The sequence below is a fragment of the Mustela nigripes genome, chromosome 2 (genome assembly GCF_022355385.1).
Source record: "Mustela nigripes isolate SB6536 chromosome 2, MUSNIG.SB6536, whole genome shotgun sequence".
Classification (NCBI taxonomy): Eukaryota; Metazoa; Chordata; class Mammalia; order Carnivora; family Mustelidae; genus Mustela; species Mustela nigripes.
Genome location: NC_081558.1, coordinates 100,508,500 through 100,528,920, shown reverse-complemented (window position 1 = coordinate 100,528,920; position 20,421 = coordinate 100,508,500). Strand labels below are relative to the sequence as shown.

Below are 20,421 nucleotides of genomic sequence, written 5' to 3'. Positions count from 1 at the left end.
GGGGGCAGAAGGACATGGCCGCAGTCTCGCAAATGTTGTAAGCAAGCTTATTTGACATTTATACGGGTTCTTAACCGCAGGTGTATTGTTGAGACGTAGAGGAGATGAGTTTCTCTCTTGGCCGTCTATGCCCTTTGTTAGGTCAGACCTTGGCGATGCGGCACCGAGCCCAAGCCCCTTCTTCACCTGGTGGCCCCTACCCAAACTAGAGGCACAGTGTCAGTGCCCAGGAGACTATGGGTGTCGCCGGAAGTTTGGCCTCGTAAACCCAAGCTGGCAAGGGGACGGCCAACACCATGTTACACATTTGTAAAAGCTGAGACAGTAAGCACATGCTGAAAGGCAGCAGAACTAGGCTGGAAGACCAAGTCAGAAGACTTAACCATATGAAGGAAGCTGTGAAGTCACATGGTAATAAAGCACAGACTATATAGTTATCCTGATGCAGAGAGAAATGTGGTTTCGGGTAAAGCAATTAACTGCTTCCCGGAACAGGCAGTTTAAGACCTATGAGGAGGGGAAATACCCTGGACAGGCACAGACTAGTGAGTGGTTTGGAACTGGGGATGAAAGAACCCGTGGGTAAACCAGTGGGTAGTGCTGATCAAAACTGAAAAATTCAACCTTCTCGGGGTGAGGGGCGGGGAGGTAACCCCAGATGAATCATACAGCTACTCTGTTACAAAAAGGAAATCCAAGAAAAGTGTGGGTGGTAGAAACCAGGAGACTCTGTGACATAGCGGAAAAAACACCGATTTGAGATCAGGGGACTTGAAGATAGCGCTGCCATTGGTACAAAACTTGGGCAAAATCCCATCTTTTGGGGCCTCATTTTCCTCATCTGTGAAATAAGAGGTAGGAGTAGATGACTCTAAGACATGTACCAGCTTTAAGAATTGTTATTCTAAGTAGCCATTTTAAGCAGTTTTAGGAAGCCTCCCAAGAAAAGCATAAAGACTAATAGTAATTATAAAATGGACACAGAGTTTCCCACACTGTGTTCCCCTGAATACTAGTAATCAATAATTTTCCCTTTTAAAAAAAGTGTAATATTGTTAAATAAGTTTTGGGAACCGCTGTGTGTTACATTTCTTAGAGGTGAACAATGAAAGCATATCGTAGGCACTGATAAGTCCAGCAGTAAAGACCTCTCTACTCTTGTTTAATCAAGATTTTCCCAAGCTTTTTTTTTTTTTTTTTAAATATCCATGAAACATCCGGATATTAGTGTTCTGGTAAATAGTATTTGTTCTGCTACACCCACCCTAAATCCAGCTCTAACATTAACGATAACATCTTAAAATGGCACCAGAAGCAGATGGAAAGCCAAATCCGAGAATCTCCGTAATACTTGACAAGTGTATCTAAAAAGCTACTAAATCAAAATAATTTTTCTGGATCCAACTGACAAGCAAGAAATTTCTAATTCACCAAAACTGGAGATCATCTGCTCAGGAATCGTGTAATCACACGCAGGCGAAATTCTGAAAGCGAAAGCCTCAGTGTGCGAGCCAATCTAACAGGTGTGCCCGGATCGCCCACGTCAGCCGGCCCACGGTAGCCTAGCAGGAACGACCCGCCTAGTGGGCATTTCCCTGGCTTTGGTGCATTGTGTCAGCGAACCGACTACCTACCTTCTGGCTTCTCTCTTTTGTCAGAGAACAGAGCCAACAGAGCCAGCTTCCTGGCTGTTTGGGTTTGGTCCATTCCACGTGTGTCGTCTCTGCTCCCACTGACCAGGAGCCCTGTGTGCCCCACACCAGGCGAGCTAGCAGGCCCTGTAATCAAAGGTTGGGTCTCTGACTGTGTGATTCGTGGGAGAAGAAAGGGCTTTTGTTACGAATGCAGAACCTGTTTGGAAGCAGGAAGCAGTTAGGATTAATCAATCACTTTCCTAGACAGAGCGTGTATATATACCAGGGGAGCTCTTGGGGGTCTTTGTAAATGATCTGATGGAAGGTACACAAATGATGTGACAAACTATAGGACATACTAAAATGGTAAAGAGTCATTAGCAAGTATGTAATCTCACGATGCTGAATGAATGGGCATAAAATTGCTAGGGGCGGGGGTGGGGGGTGGTATCTGTGGGCAGAAGGAGGCTGCTGTCGATGGTGGGAAGGAATGTGACCAGTCATGTGAGGTACCAGTAAATGTGATGACAGGTGGGAACCTTTGCAGGGGGTCAGAATTCAGGAGGTCCAGTAAGGGCTGCTGTTAGTGGATGAAGTTAGTGGGGTCTGGGAGTTAGGTAAGTGTGGAGATTTGGCCAGGGATGCCCTTGGCACCAGATTGCTCTGGGAGCAAGCGGTGAAGCCCTAGCCTTTGAAAAGAGCCTCAGTGACAGGATCCAGTCCCAGGAACACTGGTCAGAGTGAGGTAGGTCCTGGGCATCCTTTTGTGATTTAAATAAGATCTGCATCTGACAAAAAAGAAAATCCTACAGAAGTGCTTATGATAGAAAGCGGTGGTCTCCCACTCCCACCCATCACCACCCCCGATACCCTTCCATCTGGGCAGCCGCTTTTAATCATTTTCAGCACTTTGGGAGCTAGCTGTGTATTACCAAGCAGGAAGCTTGAACCTGTAACTTGTTTAATGAAAGACATAAACTATTGACTGCCTGTTAGGAAATAAAGTTCGCCTTACTTACATGCTCCTCTATCCATTTCCTAATTTTTGATAGTTACATTGCTTTTTGTTGTTATTGTTACCCTTTTAATTTTAAATAATGTTCTTTTTTTTTTTTAAAGATTTTATTTATTTATTTGACAGACAGAGATCACAAGCAGGCAGAGAGAGAGGAGGAAGCAGGCTCCCTGCTGAGCAGAGAGCCCGATGTGGGGCTCTATCCCAGGACCCTGGGATCATGACTTGAGCTGAAGGCAGAGGCTTTAACCCACTGAGCCACCCAGGTGCCCCAAATTTTAAATAATATTCTTAAATCTCTGTTATTTTGTCAGTTTTGGGCTACATCCCTTCACTCTTATTGGTGTGGAAAATTGAAATTCAGTGTTGTGTTATGAGATTAATGTATTAGACTCATATTTATTTCATGTGTAAAATATTTTTACAGGGAATACTTCAGTTATCTTAAGGGAATCCCTAATTGGAGGTAATCAACATGATCCTATTATATTTGCATTTTTAGAACAATATCAGGGAAGCCATAACAAGTTGACAATTAGCAGGTGAGTAGGCAAAATCCCATAAAAACTATAGTCTACAATTTTAAGTGAACAAACACAGTTTCTCTTTCTCTCTCTCTCTCTCTCTCTCTCACACACACACACACACTCAAATGTATTAAAGTTTTTTAAGTTTATAAGTTAACAATCTTTGTAACTTCAAAGACAAACTGCTCAATATTCTTGGAAATTTCTTTGCTCTTTCTAGCAAACACTTCAATATTCTCCTTTACAATAATAAGATACAGAATAAGTTTAGAATTACCTTAAAATTTATTGCAACTAGTATATATTCACTAGCCTTTCCTTTATCTACCTCCCAAATGTAATGGCTAGCTTGAAAGGCATTATTAGAATCATCTTTCAAGTTTTCTTCTTAAACTAATCGGAGCTTGTAACAGCCAACCCAGACCTGAGTGCAAGAGCATGGGACTAATATTTTTGTTTTTCAGCACTACTACAATGAAGATATTAGTGCTTTCTACATTCCTTCTACTTCTAATTCTTCTTCTTTTATTATTTTTTTTTTGGGGGGGGTATTGGTTCCTAGTATCAGTTTAGCTACACTTTGACCTCTATGTTGTTGAGGTAGAAAATATTCATATTCTATTTTGTAACTAGAATTATGTCCTCTGTGCTTTGTCTATAAGTCAATTTTTAGAAGTTAAAAAAATACAGTAAACATATACACAATTATGACGGGTAGCTGTCGTTCAATGAAGAGTGAAATAGTAGCTAGAATTCTGTTTCTTTTGCTGTGATTCTGATGTGGTCCTTGTGGCATTATGGGAGAATATTTCTAATATCATGGCCAAATGGGTTACTTTTTCTAATATTCCATTAGTTATGTAAAATCATGCCATGACATTTTAGTTTGAGTCATATTTAGACATTGACTTTCTTGCTCATTTTTCCTGGAGTTTCAAGAAACTTTGTTTTCTCTTGTTGCCAAAATACGCAGTTTAGCATGTTCTTAAAAATCATTCAGTTTGTTAATCATACTGTTCATTGGGTTGAATCCAATTCCTATCCAGAGGCATGCCTCCTGGGGCCTCCAGCCTTCTGCCTTAGTCCCTGCTGGTTTCTGCACAGTAACAATGGTGGTTTGGGAACTTTACTTCATCCCTGAGTCATCACCACTCTCATGTTTTCCTCCCTCATTTTCCTGGAGTGCATGCTTTAGTATCTTCCTCAGAAATTATATGTGGGAGGTAAATTTTTGAGCCCTTGTCTGCATAACTTTGCTTTCACTTACTTGGTAATCTGGCTAAAATTTTAGTTTCAAAATAATTTTTTCTCAGAGTTTTAAAATTGGCACTCCATCCTAGCATTCACTTTTGCCAAAAACAAATCTAATTTTTGTTCTGTTTTGTGCTTAGTTTTTTACCTTTGGAAATATTTAGGATTTTTCCTGAAATTGCACAATGTTACATTTAGGTATGGACATCTTAAATTTTGTTCTTTGTGCTGTCTGTTCTGTGGAATATTTCAACCTGAAGACTTGTGTCTTCTTCAGTTTGGAGACATTTATTTCTGATTATTTATTATTTATTTCTGGTTTATTTATCTGGTTATTTCCTTTGTTTTCTCTCTTCTCTCTTTTTGGATCTCCTATTAGTTGGATATTGGAGCTCTAAGATAGGTCCTCTGTTTCTCCTGGTCTTTGCTCGTTTTTTGTTTTTTTTTTTTTTAAGATTTTTAAAATTTATTTGACAGACAGAGATTACAAGTAGACAGAGAGACAAGCAGAGAAAGGAAAGGAAGCAGGCTCCCTGCTGAGCAGAGAGCCCAATGCAGGGCTCGATCCCAGGCCCTGGGATCATGACCTGAGCCGAAGGCAGAGGCTTTAACCCACTGAGCCACCCAGGTGCTCCTTTGCTCAAGTTTTGTACCCCTTTATCTTTCTGTTCTCAGTTCCAAGGTACTTAATTTTATCTTTCAGATCCTCTATTGCATTCTTAATATTAGCGATTGTGTTTGTAATCTCTAAAAGTTCTTTTTTTGCTCTTGGATTATTTTTTGTTTTCCTTGCACTTTGCCTTATAGAGATAATATCCTTCTCAGAATATGATTTTCTTCAAAAATAGAATATTATTTTCTTCAAAACTCTCCCCTGTGTCCTGATTTATTTGTTCCTTCCAGCCCAGGTTGTTCTATTTTTATCACACATGTATCTGCTGCTGGTTTTCATCACACCCCTGGCAATCTTGGGCTGCTGGCGTGGATTCCTGGCTGGGGAGTATGTAGGTTTGTGTCCCTGAAGGGGACTTGACTGTGGCTCATTTGTGAGTATGGCCAGCCCTTGAGGAGGGCTTCACTGGGGAGCAAACATCCACATGGCCAGTCCTCATTTTCCTTGGGTTTACTCAGATACTCTGGAGAAGTTTTCTAACTCTTTCACCCTGGGTCATTTTCTCCATTCTCTATATGCCAGACATCTGGAGCGACCTTTCTTCTACTCACAGCTCTCTCTCCCAACCCTCCATCCCAAATGGATCCATTTTCTCCCTTCCTACCCTCAAATAGGATCTTGGGAAGAAGGGAAACAAAAGGAAAGAGAAGGTGCCTCATGTGGCACTTTAAACAACCTTTTAAGAAACCTCCATTTCAAAACAATCACTGTAGAAAGCTGGGACGATGTATATATGCAATAAAATGAAAAATGATCTGTTTTTCCATGTTTAGCATTTTAAAATATGTCCTGGTTCCTTTTTTTTCTACCCTATGCATACATTGATCTGTTGTCTTTTTTTTTTTTTTTTTACAACAATGGGCTTATACCATATGTTCTGTTTTATAATATGCATCTGAAAATGAAACAAGAGCTTTTTAAATATCTTTCCACATCACAACATATCTCTGACAACACAGAGCCCTGGTATTTATTGAATGATATATCATCACTTATTTAACCATTCCCCTATTTGTAAATACTAGGTTGTTTCTTATTCTCACTAGTATAGACAAGAATTTGTAGACATTTCTGGCTACATCTTCACTCATATTCTTGACTATTTACTGAGGTGGAAGTTCCAGTAGTGGTATTGCTGGTCAATGCATGTGCAGGTCCCAGTGCGGGTCCCCCATTTAGGGCACCCTTGGAAATAGGCCCTCGTTAACTGTCTGCCTCCCTGTCTTCACTTTACCCCATTCCACCTGCGCTCTTGCAAGCATTATAGCAGGGGTGGTAAGAACGTAATTTTCAGAGTCAGACGGGTTGAATCCTAGCTTTCCCACTTAATTAATGTGTGACCCTAAGCCACTTTAACCTCTCTGAGCACTAGTTTCCTTTTCTATAAAATGGGGGAAATAATTCTACTTTTGTGATGTGGTTGTTGTAAGGATTGAACAAGATTTAAAAAAAAAAATGCATGGAAAACCTTAGCCCAGGCACTGTCAGGCTGGAAGTGTTCAATCCCTAATGATGGGATCAGGCCTATATCTCTCCCTAAGCCTATGCAAATCTTCCCACAAGGCCACATTTGAGATGCACTCACCCCTCTGTGAGACCTTCCTGATTAAGACTTGTAGAGCGCTTGTGGGTTGGACCCACTTTTGTTGTTCAGAACACATAGTCTTACTGGTCTCTTGTGTGGGTGAATGTGGACAGACATGATGATCCCTTCTCACGGTCCCACATGGTGTCCTCCTTCCCCATCATGACTAATTACGACTTTTCACAAATGTTGGGGAATAGAGGCACTGAGGAGAAGGAGCTTGGGACTCAGTTGGTATGGTAGCATCACAATAGTTCTTTGGAACTTGTTTAGAGCCCTTTGGTCTCTGGCTCTGGCTGTTGGATGGGACGTGCTCCCAGGATACCTGAACCCCAGTGCAGTCAGTGGGCAGCAGAGGCAAGTAGCTCAGCTGGGGAGGGGGCACCAGGTGCTTTGCTAAGGCTGAGCTTCCCCAGGGAGTTGGGGGGGGCGTGCAGCAGAGCTCAGTATGTGGCCACAGGACCTTTGTGCAGCCTGCCAGATGTCTCACTCACCCTCATTACTTAGCCCTGGGCCGTAAGATGCTTTTGTAGCCAGCAAGGCTTTCCTCCCAAGCATCATCCAACCCACAAAGGTCCCTTTCATGCCCCACGGATGCCTCCCCAGTTGCCAGGGGAGATGGAGAAGCTCAGTTGCCAGAACTGCAGATGGGAGGGCTTGCCGTGGGATAGCTTCCAGGAGAGGGCCCTGGCGAGGGGAAGGCAATTCATGGAGTGGTGTACACTGTTCACCCATCTCCCCTGTCTGGGTGTCTTTCAGGAGTCATGGCCGGTTTCAACATGGGGGGTGACCTCCGGGAGCCCGCTGCCAGCATCCCCCTGGGCTCCCTAGCAGCTGTTGGCATCTCGTAAGTAAGTTCCCCTGGTGGCCATCAGCTGGAGAGAAGGAGAGAAAACCCTAGGCAAAAGAGGGTTTGCCCCTTTTGTTCTGAGAGTGCCCCAACTGTGGCCAATCTATTTCATATTCCAATTCTCCTTTTAACACTCAGCCAGCTGGAAAATTCACGTCTGGTGGGTTCAGAAGCCTGCCCTTTCAGACCCCCTGCCTGGGAATGCAGGAGGAGGAGATGGATCCTTTCTTTCTATTCTTCCTCAGCCTCCTGCCCCTCCTCCTCCCCCACTTCCATTTTGAACTTGGGGATTTTTTAACCATTGACTTTCCGGGATTGTTGGGAGGAATAGAACAGTGAAGAGTTTTGCCCTCAGGTTGGGATTCCTATTCCAGCTCTGCTGCTGGGTGGCTGGGTGACCTTGAACAATGTACTTAGCTCTCTGAGCCTCTGTTTTCCTTTCTCATAAAATGGGGTTGAGAATGTATTTGCCCCAGCGACCGTGGAATGGCTTCTGTGTGTGAAGGCTCTCTTCCTTCCCCCCGCTCTCTCCCCACCACTCCAAGGTTCTGGGGGTTTCAGTTCCCACTGCGCCACCCCCATGAGCAGACTGAGTGGCCTTGGGTCTGTTTGAGCTTCCAGAGCCTTCTGTGGGGCTCTCCGTACCACAGGAAGAAGCTTCTCTGCCTTCACTGGGGGGGATGCGAGAGGCATAGACATGAGGATGACGTGCCTGTGTTACTTTGACCGTGGTACTTTAAAAATACAAATGTGTGTTTCACAAAGTTGAATTTGCTCTTAGCTTATGAGAGTGGCTCCCGGCGTCCGGTACACAGCACCAGACCGACATGTGCCGAGGACGGCGGCATGCCGGCCAGAGGATGAAGGCCGCAGAGATCGCTTGGGTGTTGGGAAGAAGAGAGAAGGAGAAAAACCCTGCCTCATTTTGGGGTCAGAGCTGGGAGGTCCCAGGAGGGAGACCCTTGGCCCATCCTCTCACTGCCCAGATGGGAAGGAGTCTGTGGAGTATCATATGACTTATTCAAGGTCACCGGGTGTCTAGGGGCAGGGCCGGGTCTTGGCTGCCCTTTCCACACTTGACCCGGCTCTCTGTCATCTGGGATCCAAGGAACAGCAGCCTAAGAAACCTGAAAGACCATCTGCGTGTTCTTCAAGGGTGCGAAGGGGGGCTGTGGGGTTGCCAGTCAACCCTGCCTGAGTCCCGGCCACCTGGAGGCCGGTGGTCTCCGGCTCCCCACTCCCAGCGCCCTCAGGGCATCTCTCTCTTTCAAGTAAGAAAGAGACAAAACGATGATACATTCTTTGGCAAGAGATAGGCTAGAGGGGAAGTAGTGCTGGAAGTCCCCTCAGACAAGGAGGGAGGCTTCATGACTGGCCTTTGACCTCCCTTCCAACCCGGGGGCTGAGTGAGGTGGGCTGGCACGGGCTTGGCGCACATCGGGGGTGTAAGCTCTGTTCCACTCTTGGGGTTTTTGCAGGTGGTTTTTGTACCTCGCATTCGTCTTCCTGCTGGGCGCTGCCTGCACCCGAGAGGCCCTTCGCTATGACTTCCTGATAGCGGAAAAGGTGGGTGAGTCTGCACTGCCGACCGTCTCCGTCTGATGGGTCTTTCACTGGCTCCCATTGCAAATGGCTGCCTCCCCCTTGCAGTCCTGCTTGGGGATCCCGAGAGGCCTGGGCCCAGGACTAAAGTGTGTGTGTGCAGGAGGGCGGCGGGGGGGGGGGGGCTCAAAAACATGGAAAAGGTACAGGTTTTTCTTACGGAGCAGGGACTAAGTAAGAGGAACACAAGCATCTCTTTGTGTCAAAACTCAGGACAGAAACAAAGGGTGCCATCAGCGAAAACTCCTAGCTCAACCAGCCCTTCATTTCTGCCCCTCGCCTCACCTTCCACCATGAGCAGAAAAGGGCTGCTCCCTGGACGCTGAGGGGTGGGGAGGAGGCAGCAAAGTGGAGGGAGTTGGAGGAGGCCCAGCGCCCTCCTCCAAGAGGGCGGCCCACCCTGCCCTCTGCAGACCTTGGCTCCAGAGGCTCTCCCCAGGGGTGGGCTGGGGTTGATCTGGCTGTAACACCCTTGTTTCTAGAACAGTAGTCCCTGCCAGAAGGAGATTAGCAAATTCCTCACATTCCACAGCTGCCCCTTAACGGGGCTGGAGGTCAGGTCACAGTCAAGGACACTCATTTGACATCTCTAGAACCTAGGAGAATAAGATTCCCAGATGCTTTTCTGGAAATCCCCCAAAATTCCTACCTTTCCTTAAGTTCTTGGAGGAAAAGTGGACCTTGAGATTCCTGTCATTTGTCAGAGAAACGCAGAAGGCTAGGAAAGTTTTCTTAGTTAACTCCTAAGTGTTTCTCCTCCAATTTTGGGAGAAAGTAGCACTTTCTCTTGGTGTGAGGCTTTGCAAAACCACCTTGCTGATGTTCACGCAGGGCAGCCCAGGGCAGGAAACTGAACTCTTTTTAGAGCTGCACTTGGGCTTGGTTTCCACATTCACATGAGTTTCTTTTTAAGATGTAGGTGGTAGATTAAAAATGATCTGTATTTTCAGGGGTCTTGACTCTGAAAGCAGGTTTCGAAAGGGGGAGCAGCTCAGGTAGTGAGGGCACTCGCACCTCCCCCTTCCTGGGACCACAGTCTTAGACCCCCAGCAAGACACTTGCTCTCAGGGAAGGAATCTGCAGCCCTAATTTATACCCACAGGCGAGCTTCCGTCTTGAGTTTCATCTCCCATGGGCCTTTTCTCTAATCTCGGAATGAAAAGCTTGGCTGCATCAGAGGAATTAAAGGCCTCTGGGAATAGCTGATTCTTTGACCAGGGGGCTCTGCTGGCCGCTGTCTGCAACTTGCCAGTGTCTGGCTAGCTAGCTAGCTGGCTCTGCCCGCCTCCAAAGTAGGTTCCTTTCCAGTAGATTCCCTCATGGAGGGAATCTGATTTGGATGGAACAAGGCAAATTATCCCCTGGTCTGGGGCTCCTGTCTCCCCTCCTTCCCCTCCTTTGCAGGGAGAACAAAGAACAGGGATACGGGAGGATAGGCAGCCTGTATCCGAGGAAGGCCGCAATAGGAGAGGAAAACATCTCCGCGGACAGTTCAGGAAAGCTTTTGTGGGTGGAAATTCCACCACTAGAACTGAGGAAAGCTTGTTTGGCGTGCCACCTGTCCTAGGCATTGAAACAGGTAGGCGAGCATTTTGCTAGCAGGGCACCCGCGGAACCATGCTTGGCCATAATATATGGGAGTACCGTTGTGGGCAAGCCAGGGTGAGAGGTGGAAGGTTTGGTTCCTGGAGAATAGACCATTTCCTGGAAGAGGTGGTTGTGAAGTCTGTAAAATCAGGAAAGGTACTGCTCTTGGTTCCCAATAGCAAACGGGGCTGGTACAACAAGTAAGTGGACAGTCACAGAACCCACCAGGGCAACTCCAGAACAGGGGCACTGTGCTGCGCTGCTGTCCCCCAGGCCCCACCTACAAAGGGGATCTCACAGAATATTCCCACCCACCCAAAGCCTCCAACCTTGGCTTTCCCCCTTTTTCACTGTCTGTTGTCCCTCCTTGGCACTGACTCGGCTGTAGTAGCTGGTCTGAACTCAGCAGTGAGCTGGGCCATGGCCGGTTTTCCTAGCAGTGCCTGGAGAACTTGTGTGTGTGTGTGTGTGTGTGTGTGTGTGCGTGTGCACGCGCCACCTGCACAGGTCAGAAGGTACAAATGCACAGTCTCCTCCATGGTCCCCCCACATGGCTTACCACCCTGACGTACCACCCTGACATGGTTTTAGTAAACTGTTCATCTCAGCTGCTCATCGTAGCTGTGGCCTGAGTTCTCAGCCAGCCCATCTCCGAGCTCTCCTGGGCCCTGAGGAAGCAAGGCCTCCTCAGTCTGGTCTGTGTGTCCTGAGGGTCTCACCCTCGGGCAGAGACCAGGCAGGCCTCCAGGATGCTCCTCCCACTTGGTGATGGCTCTCAGGAAGCTCCTCAGTGTACTTCTCTGCCTTCTGCCAGGACACTTATCTTCAGTGGCTGCCAGCTACCCTGGACTCCTTTCCACTGACCAGCAGCTGGTCATTTCGTCTGTTTCTTTCGGGGTTTCCTGTAGTTTCTCCAATCTATTTCTAATTATTTGGCTTCCCAGCCTATGGTTTCTCTAAGAAGTTTCTTTTTTGCTTTATATCCCTACCCCACAGAAACTTTTGCCTGGCTCTTGGGGGTCAGTCTCCATAGTGTTATGCTTTTTTTTTTTTTTTTTCCTTAAGCAGGCTCCATGCCCAACATGGGGCTTGAATTCACAACCTCGTGGTCGAGAGTTGCCTGTTCTAACAGAGCCAACCAGCCACCCCGTAGTGTTACGCTCTTTCAGAAGTCTTTAGCACATTGTGGCGCCTCTGAGGTAATCTATGTAAAGCACAATACTTGGTATACAGTAGGTCTTATTAAATATTGACTCCTCTGAACACTCCTTAACAGGGAGAACCTTATAGGTGGGACATATTTTTTTCTTACAAATCTACCGTATTTAACTGGATAGGCAAAAATGAGTCCATCCCAATATTACTCAGTTATGAAGAGAGGAATTGTATAAAGAATAGGTATCAGCAGAGGTAAAACTAAATAGATTAAATAAATAATTGTTTTGGAATAAACTTGTATATAGTCCAGGAAGAAAAAAAGTTTATTAAACATCAAAAAGACCAAGTACTTTAGGAAGCCTAGAGCTTGCCAACCAGCAAAATAAGAACAAATAAGTAGGAAAAGCACCCCAGAAGCATCTTTGTTAAAAGGGAAGTGTCCTGGGGCGCCTGGGTGGCTCAGTGGGTTAAGGCCTCTGCCTTTGGCTCAGGTCATGATCTCAGGGTCTTGGGATTGAGCCCTGCATCGGGCCTCTGCTCAGCGGGGAGCCTGCTTCCTCCCCTCTCTCTGCCTGCTTGTGATCTGTCTGTCAAATAAATAAATAAAACTTTTTTTTAAAAAGGGGGGGGGGAAGTATCCTGCAGAGTAATCTCTTATCATTCTTAGATTTGACAGTCATGGTTTCATGTGTTCAAGAGGGACCTTGAGCGCCCACATCAGAGGGCGGCTGGTGTAGGAGGCCAGCCAGCTCCTCAGTGTCCCCCATCCTCCCTGGGCTGGCTGTCCTCTGCTCTCCATTAGGGACACAGAGCTGTCTCTCAGGAACTAAAGCCAACTTTACTTCCTTCTGGAAAATGGCTATCAAGTGAGAAAACTTGACCGAATGTGTAGGTATGGGTCCTTTTGTGGAGTCGAGACAGTGTGAGGAAACTCATGTCTGTGGAGATCTGATGCAGGAGAAAACTAGGGGACTGTGAGACAGTTTGGGATTGTGTGAGGTCAGGATGTACTCCTCGCTAATGTCAAGGGGCCATAGGAATCGGATGTGGCAGGATGAGCACCTTGCAAATGACTTGGAGTTCAGCCCTTCAAGAGACGGGAACAGCGGTGGACAGGTGGGATTTCTCAAGGGTTTAAGCTCTGATGGTAGCCAGCATAAAATATGAAAAGAAAGGAGATGGAATTATAATTTTCATCAGGAGTTACTGAAGGAAGAAATTAGGGTAGTTCATACCTCAGATAATTTTGGAAAGATAGCTTTTTTTGTGATGGTTCAAACAGCTGTATGACAGAAGAGTGCTCCCCCTGCAAAGAACTGTGACACACGTCTGCTCAAGCTCACTTCATCTCCATTGTCACAGTTCACAAGCTCACAGTTCCGTATAAAGAGAGAAAGTGAGGAAATTCTCTGAGGGCTGGGAGCAAAGCTGTGTAGTTCCCTGTTTTAACTGTAATGTCTGCCTCGCGCTGGGCCAGTTATGTCCCCTGTCCTCAGCAAATGCTCCCGTGGGTGGATGGATGACATATAGGAAGGGAGAGACAGGCTACATATGGGAGAGAGCTAGAATGGAGTCTTTATCATTGATCCAGACACAACCACCAACATTTCATATATTTTTCAGAAAATTGACAGAGTAGTAGTTTTATATAAAAGATAGTCGAGGGAACAGCCCGTTATAAACACAGTTGCCACATTGGACACAAACAAGTTGCTATGCCTAGATGGTCCCCTCTCCAGGCACCAGCCCAAAGGTTCTGCAGGAGTCCCAGGGAGTGACTGTGGGAAGGCTGGCCAGTCCTTGGTGTCACTGTAGCCCCTCGTACTAGAGACCCCGGTTTCCTGGGTCAGCTCCACACAAGGAGGAAGCCAGACTGGGCCATCTCATTTCCAATCTGAGTAAATGGACAGTCTTTCAATGAAAACAAAAAAATTTTTAACAAATATATATAACCTTTTGGATAAGAAGCAATAAAATTTTTGCAAGGAGACACCATGCCTGAGTCTTCTGGAGAATTCTCTGAAGGGACAGTGGGGTGGGCACACTGCGTCTCGTCCAGCAATTCTCTACCCTGGCTGCGCATTAGAATGGACTGGAGGGTTTTTGAAAAATCAGCGATGTCAGTGCCCACCCAACACTGATAAAGCCAGAACTCTGGAGGGATTCTTAGGTATAGCCAGAGTAGAGAACTCCTAGTTACATTTTCTAGACGCTTTTGATAAAATTTCATCACATCATCTACATATTTTTTTCCCAATGGAATCTCTACTCACAGTGTGGGGCTCCAACTCATGTCCCCGAGATCAGGAGTTGAATATTCCACCGACGGAGCCAGCCAGGCACCTGAGTCCATGTATTTAAAAAACAAACAAACAAACAAACAAACAGTGAATATAGGATGTGTTTGGTCAAGAAGACAGAAACAAAGATTAGAGGTAAAAGAATGCATACCAGAATGTATTGGGGGTTGGTCATAGAAGCATTTATCTAATGATTTTTTTAAGGTTGTATTTATTTATTTGACAGAGAGAGAGAGGGGGAGAGAGGGAACACAAGCAGGGCAAGAGGGAGAAGCAGGTGCTCCGCAGAACCGGGAGCCTGATATAGGACTCAATCCCAGGACTCTGGGTCATGACCTGAGCAGAGGGCAGATGCTTAACGACTGAGCCACCCAGGCATCCCCATCTAACAATTTTGTGAGGCATCCAGGGCATGAGTCTCAAAACCTCATGAATTTCATGGGCACGTGTGGAGCCCGTCTGCCAGACTGTTTGGGGTGATGGGGCGAGGGCAGGGGGCACGAGACGCAGGAGCTTATGCTGCCCTGAAGGAGAACCCCCGCATGTCATGGGCTACAACACAGGTGGGGAGTATGCTGGTGACATTGAAGAAAACAGCGACATTCACTGGTGTTCCATGTAGCTCAGTGCCACTGACCCAGTGATGGCTAAAGCAGGGACATAAAAAGTGAGGTGGAGAAGCTTCATCATGAAGGGTGTGACCGAACCATGCAAATTAGGGCAAACTCATCTGTGATAGTTGGATAAATGAGCCCTTGGAACATACAGTTCTGGCCACCATGCCTACAGTCAAGTAGAATGGAGAAGGGGACCTCAAATAACCAGAAAGCAGGGAGACTTCCTGGTGGGTACAGAGGAAGGCCGGCTCAGGAGAGCGGGGCAGGTTCCAGACCCATAGCTTCTGGCCCAGCTGCGTGGCCAGCCATGCTGACCTTTGCAAGTCGACACCAAGCAGAACAACTGCATCCCCTCTTACTCTGTTAGTGACCTGTGGGCCACGTGGATCATGGAGCCCATTCCTTCATCCGTTCAACATTTATGGCTCTGTGTTGGCACCAAATATACCAGGATGAACAAGACAGGAGCCCTGCAGAGATGAGGCCTCTGGGGCCACTAAAGGACACAGTGTGCTGAGTGTCCCCCAGCCTCAGGCTAAGGTGCTGCAGGCCCTAAGGAGCAGCCCCTGCTGTGAGGGGCCGGGGGAGGATCTCATGTAGGAGGAGAGGACCGGGCTGAGTCTTGAAGCACACCTGGATGTAAGAGACAGACAATGAGGAGATAAGGTGTGGACAGAGGGTGTTCTTAGGCAGGGAAATGTGCTGACAGAGAGTCTGAGTGTGGGGGGTCTGGGGCTACAAAGGTCACAGACCAGGAAGGGCTGAAGATGCCAGAGTTGTGGGGAGCCATTGATAAATCTTTTCTTTGCATTTTTTTAAATTAACATATAATGTATTATTTGCCCTCAGGGTACAGGTCTGCGAATCATCAGGTTTACACACTTCACAGGACTCACAATAGCACATACCCTCCTTAGTGTCCATAACCCAACCACCCTATCTGTAACCCCCCCAGCCCACAGCAACTCTCAGTTTGTTTCATGAGATTAAGAGTCTCTTATGGTTTGTCTCTCTCCCAATCCCATCTTATTTCATTTTTTCCCTCCCTACCCCTCACAACCCCCTGCCCTACCTCTCAAATTACATTTGATCAGAGATATATGATAATTGTCTTTCTTTGACTGACTTACTTCACTTAGTATGATATCCTCTACGTTCCATCCACATCATTGCAAATGGCAAGATTTCGTTTCTATTGATGGCTGTATAGTATTCCATTGTGTGTGTGTGTGTGTATATATATATATATATATATATATATATATATATCACATCTTCTTTATCCATTCCTCTGTTGATGGACATCTAGGTCCTTTCTATAGTTTGGCTATTGTGGACATTGCTGCTATAAACATTTGGATGCACGTGCCCCTTCGGATCACTACATTTGTATCTTTAGGGTAAATGCCCAGTAGTGCGATTGCTGGGTTGTAGGGTAGCTCTATTTTCAACTTTTTGAGGAACCTCCATACTGTTTTCCAGAGTGGCTGCACCAGCTTGCATTCCCAGCAACAGTGTAGGGAGGGTTCCCCTTTCTCCACATCCTTGCCAACATCTGTCATTTCCTGACTTGTTGATTTTAACCATTCTGACTGGTGTGAAGTGGTATCTCATTGTGGTTTTGATTTGTATTTCCCTGATGCCGAGTGATGTGGAGTACTTCTTTGTGTGTCTGTGGATGTCTTCTTTGCAGAAATGTCTGTTCATGTCCTCTGCCCATGTCTTGATTGGATTATTTTTTCTTTGGGTGTTGAATTTGATAAGTTCTTTGTAGATTTTGGATACTAGTCCTTTATCTGATATGTCATTTGTGAATATCTTCTCCCATTCTGTCAGTTGTCTTTCGGTTTTGTTGACTGTTTCCTTTGCTGTGCAAAAGCTTTTGATCTTGATCAAATCCCAATAGTTCATTTTTGCCCTTCCCTTGCCTTTGACAATGTTTCTAGGAAGAAGTTGCTGTGGCTGAGGTGGAAGAGGTTACTACCTGTGTTCTCCTCAAGGATTTTGATGGATTTCTGTCTCATATTGAGGTCTTTCATCCATTTGCAGTCTGGTTTTTGTGTGTGTGTGTGTGTGTGGTGTAAGGAAATGGTTCAGTTTCATTCTTCTGCATGTGGCTGTCCAGTTTTCCCAACACCATTTGTTGAAGAGACTGTCTTTTTTCCATTGGACATTCTTTTCTGCTTTGTTGAAGATTAGTTGACCATAGAGTTGAGGGTCCATTTCTGGGCTCTGTATTCTGTCCCATTGATCTGTGTCTGTTTCTGTGCCAGTACCATACTGTCTTGATGATTACAGCTTTGTAATAGAGCTTGAAGTCCAGAATTGTGATGCTACCAACTTTGGTTTCCTTTTTCAACATTCCTCTGGCTATTTGGGGTCTTTTCTGGTTCTATATAAATTTTAAGATTATTTGTTCCATTTGATGGTATTTTAATAGGGATTGCATTAAATGTGTAGATTGCTTTAGGTAGCATAGACATTTTTACAATATTTATTCTTCCAATCCGTGAGCATGGAACATTTTTCCATTTCTTTGTGTGTTCCTCAATTTCTTTCATGAGTACTTTATAGTTTTCTGAGTATAGATTCTTTCCCTCATTGGTTAGGTTTATTTTTAGCTATCTTATGGTTTGGGGTGCAATTGTAAATGGTATTGACTCCTTAATTTCTTTTTCTTCTGTCTTGCTGTTGGTGTATAGAAAGGCAACTGGGTTCTGTGCACTGATTGTATATCCTGACACTTTATTGAATTTCTGTATGAGTTCTAGTAGTTTTGAAGTGGAGTCTTTTGGGTTTTCCACATAAAGTATCATATCATCTGCGAAGAGTGATAGTTTACTTCTTCTTTGCTGATTTGGATGCCTTTTGTTTCTTTTGTCTGATTGCTGAAGCTAGGACTCCTAGTACTATGTTGAATAGCAGTGGTGTTAGTGGACATCCCTGCTGTGTTCCTGACCTTAGGGGAAAAGCTCTGTTTTTCCCCATTAAGAATAATATTCACTGTGGGTTTTTTGTGGACGGCTTTGATGATATTGAGGTATGTACCCTCTATCCCTACACTGTGAAGAGTTTTGATCAAGAAAGGATGCTGTACTTTGTCAAATGCATTTTCAGTATCTATTGAGAGTATCATATGGTTCTTATTCTTTTTCTTATTAAATGTAATGTAAACTTATTAAATGTAATGTATTGTATCACATTGATTGATTTGCAGCTGTTGAACCACCCTTGCAGCCCAGAAATAAATCCCACTTGTAATGAATAATCCTTTTAATGTACTGTTGGATCCTATTGGCTAGTATTTTGGAGAGAATTTTTGTATCCATGTTCATCAAGGATATTGGTTTGTAATTCTCCCTTTTGATGGGGTCTTTAGTTTTGGGATCAAGGTAATGCTGGTCTCATAAAATGAGTTTGGAAGTTTTCCTTCCATTTCTATTTTTTGGAAACAGTTTCAGGAGAATAGGAATTAATTCTTCTTTAAATGTTTGGTAGAATTCCCCTGGGAAGCCCTCTGGCCTTGGGCTCTTGTTTGTTGGGAGATTTTTGATGACTGCTTTATTCTCCTTACTGGTTATGGGTCTGTTCAGGTTTTCTATTTCTTCCTGATTCAGTGTTAGTAGTTGATTTGTCTCCAGGAATGCATCCACTTCTTCCAGATTGTCAAATTTGCTGGTATATAGTTGCTCATAATATGTTCTTATAATTGTTTGTATTTCTTTGGTGTTGGTTATGATCTCTCCTCTTTCATTTATGATTTTATTTATTTGGGTCCTTTCTCTTTTCTTTTTGTTAAGTCTGGCCAGGGGTTTATCAGTCTTATTAATTCTTTCAAAGAATCAGCTCCTAGATTCATTCATTTGTTCTACTGTTCTTTTGGTTTCTATTTCATTGATTTCTGCTCTTTATTATTTCTCTTCTCCTGCTGGGTTTAGGCTTTCTTTGCTGTTCTTTTTCCAGCTCCTTTAGGTGTAGGGTTAGGTTGTGTACTTGAGACCTTTCTTGTTTCTTGAGAAAGGCTTGTATTGCTATATACTTTCCTCTCAGGACTGCCTTTGCTGCGTCCCAAGGATTTTGAACAGTTGTGTTTTCATTTTCATTTGTTTCCATGAATTTTTAAAATTCTTCTTTAATTTCCTGGTTGACCCATTCATTCTTTAGTAGGATGTTCTTTAACCTCTATGTATTCAAGTTCTTTCCAACTTTCCTCTTATAATTGAGTTCTAGTTTCAAAGCATTGTGGTCTGAAAATATGCAGGGAATGATCCCAATCTTTTGGTACTGGTTGAGATCTAATTTGTGACCCAAGATGTCATCTATTCTGGAGAATGTTCCAGTGCACTAGAGAATATGTATTCTGTTGTTTGGGATGGAATATTCTAAATATATCTGTGATGTCTAAATATATCTGTGATGTCCATCTGGTCCAGTGTGTCATTTAAAGCCTTTATTTCCTTGTTGATCTTTGCTTAGTGATCTGTCCATTTCAGTGAGGGGGGTCTCCTACTATTTTTGCATTATTGTCAATGCATTTCTTTGATTTTGTTATTAATTGGCTTATATAATTGGTTGCTCCTACATTAGGGGCTGAGATATTAGTTGGACAGACAGAGATGTCCTTCCTCATCACTTATTATAGTCTTTGGTTTAAAATCTAATTTATCTGTTATAGGGATTGCCACTCCAGCTTTCTTTTGATGTCCATTAGCATGGTAAATTGTTTTTTACCCCCTCACTTTAAATCTAGAGGTGTCTTTGGGTCTAAAATGAGTTTCTTGTAGACAGCATATCAATGGGTCTTGTTTTTTTTTTTTTTAATCCATTCTGATAGCCTGTGTCTTTTGATTGGAGATTTAGCCCATTTACAATCACAGTAACTATTGAAAGATATGAATTTAGTGTCATTGTATTGCCTGTAAGGTGACTGTTACTGTATATTGTCTCCATTCCTTTCTGGTCAGTTACTTTTAGGCTCTCTCTTTGCTTAGAGGACCCCTTTTAATATTTCCTGAAGGGCTGGCTTGGTGTTTACAAATTCTTTTAATTTTTCTTTGTCCTGGAAGCTTTTTATTTCTCCTTCTATTTTCGGTGACAACCTAGCTGGGTATATTATTCTTGGCTCCATACTTTTCTCATTTAGTTCTCTGAATATATCATATCAGTTCTTTCTGGCCTGCCAGGTCTCTGGATAGGTCTGCTGCTGATCTAATATTTTCTACCATTGTATGTTATAGACCTCTTGTCCCAAGCTGCTTTCAGGATTTTCTCTTTGTCACTGAGACTTGTAAGTTTTACTATTAGATGACAGGGTGTGGACCTATTTTTATTGATTTTGAGTGGGGGTTCTCTGTGTCTCCTGGTTTTTGATGCTTGTTCCTTCTGTTAAATTAGGGAAATTCTCTGCTATACTTTGCTCCAATATACCTTCTACCCCCCCCCTCTCTCTTCTTCTGGGATCGCAATTGTTCTAATATTGTTTTGTCTTATGGTATCACTTATCGCTTGAATTCTCCCCTCATGGTCCAGTTGTTTAACTCTCTTTTGCTCAGATTCTTTATTCTCTATGACTGGTCTTCTATATCACTAATTCTCTCTTCTGCGTCATTTAGCCTAGCAGTA

General features: G+C 44.4%; 1 protein-coding gene across 1 annotated transcript in view; it reads left to right on the top strand.

Moving 5' to 3' along the window:
• SLC12A8 (solute carrier family 12 member 8) overlaps positions 1 to 20,421 on the top strand; it is a 137,628-nt gene that overhangs the window by 83,726 nt on the left and 33,481 nt on the right. The window contains exons 7-8 of the mRNA XM_059388009.1: positions 7,445 to 7,532; positions 9,014 to 9,101. Coding sequence (XP_059243992.1) covers positions 7,445 to 7,532; positions 9,014 to 9,101 — 176 coding nt within the window. The remainder of the gene's footprint in view (positions 1 to 7,444; positions 7,533 to 9,013; positions 9,102 to 20,421) is intronic.